Raw genomic sequence first — 11110 nt, 5'->3', positions numbered from 1 at the left:
GTGCATGTTTAAAAAAATAAAATTTTGTTTTTTTTTTGTATGAGATTTGCGCCATCTGTTGTGGGTTTTTGGAACTATTTTTAAGGATTCAAAAAACATCAATTGTATTAATTTTTGATACAGAATGGACTGGCGCAATCAGATTTGCAATATATTCAACCGTTTTTTTCTCTACAAAAAAATGTGCTCAAAATGCGCGTCTTTAGGTGCGTTGAACCACCACAATTGAATATACAATTTTCGTTATTGGTTGAATTTCAAATACAAAAATTATTGAATAGATAATTTTCGTAATTGAAACACAAAAAATAACAAAAATATGTTTTCAAATACGAAAATTATCTATTCAATAATTTTTGTATTTGAAATTCAACCAATAACGAAAATTGTATATTCAATTGTCAAAATAATCAAATTCAAAACTCAAAATTCAATAGAAAATATCAAGAAATTTTGTTTTTGAGCAAATGAATACTTGATTTAATTATGAAATAATTGAAACCAGTTCAATATGTGACAAATATTTGAATTGAAACGGTTTAAGATATAGTTATTTCTGTGTATGTATGAGAATAAAATCCAAAAATTAGATCAATACATATTATAATTTTGGGGCACCTGAGATTTGAACTTAAAGGTATAAGAATTTGAAAAAAAAAAAAATTTACTGCAGAAACGAAGCATGTTTTTATACCCTTCATCTTCGTGATAAGTTTGTCATTCCGTTTGTAATTTTCACAATATAATTTTACGACCCTATAAAATATATATATTCTGGATTCTTATAGATAACGGAGTCGATTAAGCCATGTCCGTCTGTCTGTTGAAATCAATTTGCTGAAGACCCCAGATATCTTCGGGATCCAAATCTTCAATAATTCTGCAAGACATGTTTTCGAGAAGTTTCCTATTTAAAATCAGCAAAATCGGTCCTCGAATGGCTGAGATATGAGGAAAAAACCAGGACAACCTCGATTTTTGACCTATATCTGGATTTCTACGACATTAATATAGACAATATGGATATCTAATGATAGATATTTCAAAGACCTTTGCAACGACGTATATAAGACCATAGTAAGTTGGACCTACAATGGGTCAAAATCGGAAAAAAATATTTTTTAACCCGAATTTTTTTTCACCAAAAAAAAAATTTTTCAAATTTAAAAAATATTTTTAAAAATTTAAATGGTGGGAGATTATTGCTGGACTCTAATACGTGAAACCGAACCAACAAAATACAATCGACGTTCAAATAACGCCATGATTTTTTATGTAAAAAACGAATAAAAAAATTTCGAAAACCTGACGCTATGAGCTATTCTCATCTTTCTGCGAACATATGGATTCCGAGCCACAAGAACTGCTCATATTTTGAATCCAAGAACGAATGAAGCCAATATCGGATACTTTGTTCCAAAGTGAAGCGTATACCAGAGAGAGCGTTCTGCATCGATCGAAGCAAATATTAGTCTGGACTATAAAGCGGGTGTTGTCATGTTGAAATATTACGGTTTCATGTCTGGCCAAATATTCTGGGAGATTTTCGCTTCAAAATAATTGGAAGTTGCGTTCGGTACAGGTTCCGTCTGATCAGATTTCAAGCTATTTGATCTGGCTTCACACACGATCTCTTATGCTTCGGGTTATCATAATGGATCCATTTTTCATCGCAATTAATGATTCAGTGCATACCAAGCATCATTTCGGACATGTAAAATCGTCTTTCAAGGTCAATGGCTTCAATTCGTATGGTACCCTACTTTCGGATGAATCCTGCTGTTCGCAAACGTTTTGAAATTGCTGCTTGAGTAGCTCCCAATGATTTTGAAAGCTCATGTTGAGATTTACAACAACCTTCATGGAGTAATGCCTCCAAATCATGGTCTTCAAACTTTTTTGGCTGGCTTGTCTCTCGAAATCAGTAGTTTTAATATAATAGTTCACTTATATTCGTCGATTAAGCGAGTAACAATTAATCGATTGAATACCCTAATTAGAGTTTATAATAACACGTACCATCTAATATGTATCACAAGATAAATTTAGATTAACCTCAACGGTTTATTTTCTTGTATAAATTAATGTATCACACACTAGCATCTTTCATTCACTTTAGAAAAGCCCGTCGGAAAGGACCGCAAAACGAAAACTAATTTACAATGGCTTGCAATGCACTAAGGGAATTACCAATGCTGCAACCAAAACCCATTACTCACAGCAGCAGTATATTAAGGCCGCAGTATAGATTGTGCGATCGCTTTAAAAATGAAGACGAACGTTTGCAGACATTTGATAATTGGCCACTCAATTGGCTGGATAAGAATATATTGGCTGCCACTGGAATGTTTTATACAGGCGATGGTGATAAAACCAAATGCTATTTTTGTGAAATAATGATTGGCAAATGGGAACTACAAGATGATCCTGTGCAAGAACATTTACGCTGGTCACCCAACTGTCCGCTGTTAAAACGTCGCCTAACCAGTAATGTACCAATAAATAATATTACTCTAGACCAGTTATTACCACCAGCCAAATACGCCACATACGATACTCCACCCATTCAATCATGGAAAACAAGACCAAGTACCGATTACTCTATTAAGGCGGTACGTTTACAAACATTTGTCGACTGGCCACGAAGTATGAAACAAAAGCCTGCGGAATTGGCCGAGGCTGGTTTCTATTATATGGGTGTTGGTGACAGTGTAAAATGTTTCAGCTGTCAGGGCGGTCTTAAAGACTGGGAGGTGGATGACGATCCCTGGGAACAACATGCTTTATGGATGGGAGACTGCTGCTCGTATGTAAAGCTAGTAAAGGGTGAAGCATTTATTAAAAATGTGGTTTGTAAATTTAAAAATCCTACACCCAACAAAATATTGGCAGAAAGTGGTGAACAAAACCAATTGATTAAGGGGGAAGAGACGACATCAGCACCATCGAATGACTATAAATCGTGTAAAATATGCTTTGACAAAGAATGCAATACAGCCTACATACCATGTGGTCATGTTGTGGCCTGTGCTGAGTGCTCCGTCGCAACGAAAGATTGCCCCCTGTGTCGAGGGCCAATTCAAAATATTGTACGTATATATTTATCTTGAAAAAAAAAATAAAACGGCAGATTCGACGAAATTTTTTGTATATTCATTTTATTGGAACAAATAAAATTTAATAATACGACAATACGGGCCTAATTTTGTAAAACGAAACAACAAAAGTTTGAAAGAAATTGTGTTGAAAAAAATGGAAAATTGCTAAATTAAATAAAATAAAGATTATACGATTTCAATACTTTTCATTCGATGTTTTGGTAAATATGTATCTATGGTAAATATTTTATAATAAAAAGTTTATTAAAATAGTTAAAAATCAAATGTTTTTATTAGTCACGCATTCAGTTCGGAAGTGTTTACACAGGAGTGACAATTTTGTCCAGTTCTTATGGAGTGAGAAAAATATAACTATTTTTCAGGGACCGTGATATCAAAAAATAAATTTTATAACAGTTATTTTGTGACCTAAAAATAAAAATCCATCTCAAAACAGTTATTATTCAAAGTTCGCATGAAACTCTTAAAAAAAAGTTTTAAATAGCCTTCATGAAAAAACACATTTGAGGAGTTTTATTTTTCCTGTCAGAAAAAAAAACTCAATTGAGGAGTTTTATTTTTTCCGTCATAAAATAAAAGTCATTTGAGGAGTTTTATTTTTCCCGTAATTCCAATTATTATTAGAATTACAGAAACTATAGTGGGGAAATAATAGAACTTCCAAATTTAGTGTTTGGTGATTATATGAATTGGGACAATGCTCAGGGGTTTAGAAATGTTTTTTTATTGGAAATAATTCGGTATCTCGGGAACTATTGCAGGATATTGTTACGAAATTTCACCTGGTTGAAGTGAGGTGTTTTCGAGTTGATTCAGAATTGTTCATCTTCCTCACATTTTTTTAAAAATCGTCAAAAATCCATTTATGATCCGAATGAGCTGAAAATAAAAAATACTGCCCTTTTTACATGTTCCAACTTTGGATGTGTGTAACATTTTATAGGAAAGAGATATTTTTAAAAAAAAAATTCGGCCAAACCAAAAACAGATCGAGCAAAATTAAAAATATATATATAAAGAAACCTAAATATATCTTCAACTAAAAGAGATAGCCTACACAAGTACGCATGTTTTTTGTAGATCCTCTATTTATATTTTAAATTTCAGCTCATTTGGATCATAAATTTTTGGCGAATTTTTTAAAAAAAATGTTAGACCCGAGGTGACCAACTTTGAGGGGCCACGCACTGGCTTCCATTACGCCTAGGAAACTGAACAACTGTGAATTAATTCGAACACATGTGACATTTCGTAACAATATCTCCAATAGTTCTCGAATCAAAACCATTCCGAACTGTATGTGAGACTGGGATGTACATTTAAATAATAATAACAATTGATTTTTAACTTTTTTAATAAACTTTTTATTATAAAATATTTACAATTGATATGCACACTAAAAAACTCTCTTAATCAAGTTATTTCTCTGTTTTGAGTGGTAGTTGATAATTCTACCCGTAGCTGTTGGTCTCTGATACCAATCTATTTTTACGAACGAATCATTAACATATTTCGTGAAGAAATTATAATACTAATTTCTCTTCAAATCCAACCGCAGCCAGTTTTTATACCCTTCACCTTCGTGAGAAGGTCCGTCTGTCTGTTGAAATCAATTTTCTGAAGACCCCAGATATCTTCGGGATCCAAAGCTTCAATAATTCTGTCAGACATGCTTTCGAGAAGTTTCCTATTTAAAATCAGCAAAATCGGTCCACAAATGACTGAGATATGAGGAAAAAACCAGGACAACCTCGATTTTTGACCTATATCTGGATTACTAAGTCATTAATATAGATATTTCAAAGTCCTTTGCAAAGACGTATATAAGAAGTTGGACCTACAATGGGTCAAAATCGGTAAAAATATTTTTTAACTCGAATTTATTTTTTTCACCAAAAAAAAATTTAAAAACCAATAAAAAATGTTTAAAATTTAAAAAAAAAATTTTAAAATTTAAAATAACAATTCGAAAAAAAAATTTTTACAAAAAATGAAACAACTTTGGAAAAAAAATAAATTTTGTTTATTTCAAATTTGTATTTTGAAGTATAATTTGGTGAACGGTATATAAGATTCGGCACAGCTGAATATAGCTCTCTACTTGTTATACCCTTCACCATGAGTGGCAAGGGTATATATAAGTTTGTCATTCCGTTTGTAATTTCTCCATTTTTCATTTGCGACCCCACAATGTATATATATTCTGAATCGTTATAGATAGCGGAGTCGATATAGCCATGTCCGTCTGTCCGTCTGTGTGTTGAAATCAATATATAAGACCATAGTAAGTTGGACCTAAAATGGGTCAAAATCGGAAAAAATATTTTTTAACCCGAATTTTTTTTTTCACCAAAATTTTTTTGTCACTAAATATTAAAAAAAAAAAATTAAATTTTGTTTACCTAAAAATATTTTAAAGTATATTTTGGTGAAGGGTATATAAAATTCGGCACAGCCGAATATAGCTCTCTTACTTGTTATACCCTTCACCATGAGTGGCAAGTTTGTAATTTTTTCTAATTTCGATCAGTATGCTAAGAATAAATAAATCATTTGCCATTAAAATAAACTTCTCATTAACAATAGCAAACCATAAGATTATTATGAATATTACCTATATTACAATAATATTTCTATATAAATTTGAATTACAAAACACGTTTTCATTCATAATAAAAATTCAAATGAAACAAGTGGTAAAATATCCCTAATGATACAAATTATAATTTATTTAGCACTAGCTTGATTTGTTTATGAAGACTAGAGTTCGTTTGTGACCAGGTCAATTCATTTGTTTTTCGGGTATCATCACTTTTCTGAAGGTTTTTGCGTAAATAGAAATAATGGCGTCCTTTTTTTTGAAAAATTTTCACTCCTTGTGGCGGTTCAACGCACCTAAAGACGCTGATTTGAAGCACATTTTTCTGTAAAGCAAAAACGGTTGAATATATTGCAAATCTGATTACACCAGTCGATTCTGCATCAAAAATTAATACAATTGATGTTTTTCGAATCCTTAAATATAGTTCAAAAAGTTTGAGATGCTGCTTGAACGCTATAAAAGAAAATCATTTTTGGACTGAATCATTACTTGCGATTAAAAATGTATCCATTACGATTAACCGAAGCATAAAATATCGTATGTGAAGCCCGGCCAAGCAGCCTAATCGACACCAAAGCCAATTATCAATGTCTCTGTAGTTGGTGGAACCAAAAGCGTCATATCTATGAGCTGCTGAATTCTGGCCAGACCATCACAGGGAACCTGATCCGAACGCAATTGATTCGTTTGAAGCGAGCATTGGCCGGAAAACTCCCAAAATATGCGGTTAGACATGAAACAGTAATATTCCATCATGGCAACGCTCGGCCACATGTTGCAATATCTGTTAAAAACTATTTAGAAAGAAGTATTTGGAAAGTTTTGTCTAATCCGCCTTATAGTCCAGACCTTGCCCTGTCCGACTACTATTTGTTTCGATCGTTGCAGAACGCACTCTCTGGGATACGCTTCAATTTGGAGCAGAATATCCGATATTGGATTGATTCGTTCTAGGGCTCAATAGATGAGGAGTTCTTTTTTCTCGAAAGTTTTAATATTAATTATCTTAATAATTCCTAAGTCAACTAGAAAAGTAAATTTTCATGTACACAGAAAAAAATTCGATTTTATATTTGAAATATTTAATATGAGATATTAAAGTATTACAATTATAAAATACAAAATTTCAATAGCATTATGGTTGTGACAATACCAGAGATACATCACAATCGAATTCTGTGATAGTATGTGGAACCGACAAAATTCAATTGACGACAAATTCGGTTATGAACACGAATCTGTTTTCTCTGTGTGTTTTAAATACATAGTTTTCAGATATTGACTCACAGAGAAAATAGTTTTGTTTGGCATAACCGAATTTATTATTAATCAAGACATTTTAGTTGGGGTGACAAAATTCGATTCTAGCAATCGCAATTCTCAATGTCAACTAATTTTCTGTTGCTAGTATCAAAAAAATCGATGGATATCATCGAATTATCGATTGACAACAACAGAAATAAACTGTAACTTAGAAAAGAAAAGAACTTCTAGAAATTTTTGTTGAATTTTTAAAAAAATATTCCGGAAAAAAATGGCCAGATTAGGTTCCATAATATCAACAGAAATCGTTTCAAAGGCCTTCATTTTTCAAATTAATTTTTTCATAGTTTTATTCTAGATAAATCCGTAAATCTTATATGAAGAGCATCTTCTCAATATTTGAACGTTTCTACCCATTACTCCATATAGATATGAAGATAAATATATACGTAGTATTCAATTGCTGCGGTTTGTATAATAATAACTTATGTATAAAAAATTCTACTATAAATTAATGTATCAAACAATAGCCTTTCTTAGTCTCTAAACCAAAGTCCCTCGGCAACAATGTCTTCCAACGTACTAACGGAATTTCAAACACCTATGTCTCAACTTAATAGCAGTTCAACGCCTCAGTATTATGCATGGAACGACGATCGTTTTAAAATTGAAAAAGAACGTTTGAAGACATTTGATAATTGGCCACTAACATGGTTGTGTAAAAACACACTGGCCGCCACAGGAATGTTTTATACAGGAGATGGTGATAGAACCAATTGCTATTTTTGTGACATAATTATTGGCAAATGGGAACTAGAAGATGATCCTGTACAAGAACATTTACGCTGGTCGCCCAACTGTCCACTGTTAAAACGTCGCCTAACCAGTAATGTACCAATAAATAATGTTACTCTAGACCAGTTATTACCACCAGCCAAACCCACAACAGGCGATACTCCACCCATTTCCACTTGGAAAACAAGACCAAGTACCGATTACTCTATTAAGGCGGTACGTTTACAAACATTTGCCGACTGGCCACGAAGTATGAAACAAAAGCCAGACGAACTGGCCGAGGCTGGTTTCTATTATAGGGGCGTTGGGGACAGTGTAATATGTTTCAGCTGTTTGGGTGGTCTCAAAGACTGGGATTTGGATGACGATCCGTGGGAACAGCATGCTTTGTGGATGGGACACTACTGTCCCTATGTGAAGCTTATAAAGGGCAGAAAGTTTATAAAAGATGTTAATGCTAAATTTAAAAATTCTACATCTAAAATATTGGCAGAAAGTGGAGAACAAAATCAAGAAATAGGGGAGACAACATCAACGGAAGCAGATGATGATAAATTGTGTAAAATATGTTTTGACAAAGTATGCAATACAGCCTATGTTCCATGTGGTCATGTTGTGGCCTGTACTGAGTGCGCCCTCGCATCGAAAGATTGTCCCCTGTGCCGAGTGCCAATTGAACGTGTTATACGGATATATTTCTCTTGAGATGACGACAGATTTTTATGTGATTCTGTAAAAAACACATTAAACGAAGTTTTCAGTGAATTTATTATGAAACATTTTATGATTTTAATATTTTTTTGAGAGTTGATTAACGAAATAAACGAAAATACTGTTACAAAAAAACATTGATCAATATAAGATCAATATGGGTGTGATTAATTACCAGATATATAAAGATTTTTAACCACATGTTACAATTAACAACAAATGAAGACTTTTGGAAAAACACAAGATCATGACAGTATAGGTTCGACTCTACTACCAAAGGGTAGTAAAACGCTATACTCAGTTTGTCCATTTTGGTGACCGATTTTTTTTATGGACCCCCAAAGTATCTGAAAATGAGTGGGGCCTCTAAAAAAGGTGTCATCAGTTTTAGGTTAACAGCTAATTCAGACTTTGTGATACGGCTTAACTATATATGGCAATAATATAGCTAAGAGTCCGCCAAATAAATTTTGTAAAAATTTTTTTACAAAAAAAAGCTTTTTCGTGCACTTTTGTTGAAAAATAATAGGGTGAAACATTTTTTTTTTTACTTTTTTTAGAATAACTTCCAGGGACTCCTAATTTTTCAATAACAATATTTTGCAAAGTTGTAGCTACGGTAAATCTGAATAACTCTTGTGAACATATCAATGCAATCCGAACATATTTAGGCATTCTAAATAGCTGTCAAAAATCACTTTGTAGCATACAAATTTTAGTTTTTTACTTTTTGTTTTTTTATTTTTTGACTCTAAAACAAAAATTTATGTTCGAGGTACTTCTCTATTGTGCTTTAATAACGAAGAATGGGCAAATCATTATCGGTATGATCCGGGCGCATCACTTTGTCCAATCTTGATCACGCAAGACCGGCTTGATGCAAGATATGAAAAAACATTAAAATTTTTGAAAGTGGGCATGGTTTGTGGAGCTTCTGAAGAGTAAATATAAGCTTTTTATATAAGTTTTTGATATCGGTGGAAACCTTATGACTTGTAGATTGACATTTTAGTGTAATGAATTAATTTTGTGTTTTTTCGGACGTATTTTACCTTAAAAACTAACAATATTATAAAATGGTGATTTTCCATCAAGAAAAATAAAAACTTTGAATTAATGAACAATTTGAACAGTTACAGATATCACAATAAAATTTGGAAGTAATATAGATCTAAATGTTCTTAAGTCAATGGCATCACTAATGTTGTTATTCTTTGTTTTCAAACATCGAAATTCCTAAAACGGGGAAAATGTGTTCCAAAAACTAAGTTTTTTTAGAAAATAGCCCACTTTGACGTTATTTACTGTATGATAGTAAAAACGTTTTGTATGTATATAAACAACATATTCTGAGGATCGGTGCTTTGCGTTTTTAGAATTTTTTTACTCAAACCTAAAATTTTGTTTCAAAATTGGCCAAGTTTGGATAGGGCTGGGGGGTACAATGTCCGCTTAAGTTAGTCAAATTTTACTTTATACGTTTTGCGTTATAGCCACGAAGAAAATTAGTGTTTTATAAAAGAAAAAATATGGGGACTTTTTTGGGAAAAAAACGTAAAAAACACACGCATACAAAGTTGAAATATATAAAAAGAAGCTTCAACTTTGGATGCGTGTAACTTTTTATAGGGACGAAATAATTGTTATCAGATTTGTTTTATTTTCTTTAGAATTTTATCGCAAATATACGTCATATATAAAAAACAAATTTCGACCTTTCGTAGGACCATCATATATAAAATACAAAAAAAAAGATCGAGCTAAATTTAAAAAAAAAAAATTAAACCTAAATATCTCTTGAACTAAAAGAGATAACCTACAGATAAAAGCATATTTTTGTAGACCTTCTCAAGGACTATTTATATTTTTAATTTCAGCTCATTCGGATCACAAATAGCTTTTTGGCGATTTTTTTTTAAATGTGTGACATTGAGGGCCCACTCACTGATCCCCATTCCGAAACCTTCAGCCGAGTAGATAATACAGCACAACATAGAAGTGTGGACTTGATCATACTATTTTAACAAAAAATCTTTGTTTTAGAGTCAAAAAATAGTAAAAACGAAAATTGTTAAGCTACAAAGTAGTCTTTATGTGCTATTTAGAGTGACTAGACAAGTTCAGAATGCATTGATATATTATCAAGAGTTGTTCAACTTTACCGTAGCTACAACTTTGCTAAATATTGTTAGTGAAAAATTAGGAGACCCTGGAATTTATTCTAAAAAAAGTAAAAAAAAAAAAATTTTTCTTCCTATATTTTTTCAACATAAGTGCACGAAAAAGCTATTTTTTGGAAAAAAATTTTAACAAAATTTATTTGGCGGACTCTTAGCTATATTATTGCCATATAAAGTTAAGCCGTATCACAAAGTGTGAATTAGCTGTTAACAAAAAACTGATGACACCTTTTTTAGATGCCCCACTGATTTTCAGAAACTTTGGGGGCCCATAAAAAAAAATCGGTCACCAAAATGGACAAAGTTTTTACTACACTTTGGTAGTAGAGTCGAACCTATATAGTCATGGTCGTATGTTTTTTTCACTGTTGCACTGTGTAATATTCCATAAAAATATAACAATTAGATTCATGCGATTATTACGGTAATATCTTAATAAT

General features: G+C 32.1%; 2 protein-coding genes across 2 annotated transcripts; both read left to right on the top strand.

Annotated features, from left to right (window-relative positions):
* Positions 1-2124: 2124 nt before the first annotated feature.
* LOC135955235 (death-associated inhibitor of apoptosis 1-like) lies at positions 2125-3383 on the top strand. Its single transcript, XM_065505564.1, has one exon. It carries the CDS (start codon positions 2163-2165, stop codon positions 3108-3110), a length of 948 nt encoding a protein of 315 aa, XP_065361636.1. The 5' UTR covers positions 2125-2162; the 3' UTR covers positions 3111-3383.
* Positions 3384-7532: 4149 nt separating this feature from the next.
* LOC135953640 (death-associated inhibitor of apoptosis 1-like) lies at positions 7533-8625 on the top strand. The gene has a single exon (XM_065503600.1). The coding sequence runs from the start codon at positions 7552-7554 to the stop codon at positions 8482-8484; it is 933 nt and encodes a 310-aa protein (XP_065359672.1). The 5' UTR covers positions 7533-7551; the 3' UTR covers positions 8485-8625.
* Positions 8626-11110: the final 2485 nt, after the last annotated feature.

This window comes from Calliphora vicina, chromosome 3 (genome assembly GCF_958450345.1).
Source record: "Calliphora vicina chromosome 3, idCalVici1.1, whole genome shotgun sequence".
Classification (NCBI taxonomy): Eukaryota; Metazoa; Arthropoda; class Insecta; order Diptera; family Calliphoridae; genus Calliphora; species Calliphora vicina.
The sequence above is the reverse complement of the archived record's forward strand: the minus strand, read 5'-3'. Positions and strand labels throughout refer to the sequence as shown.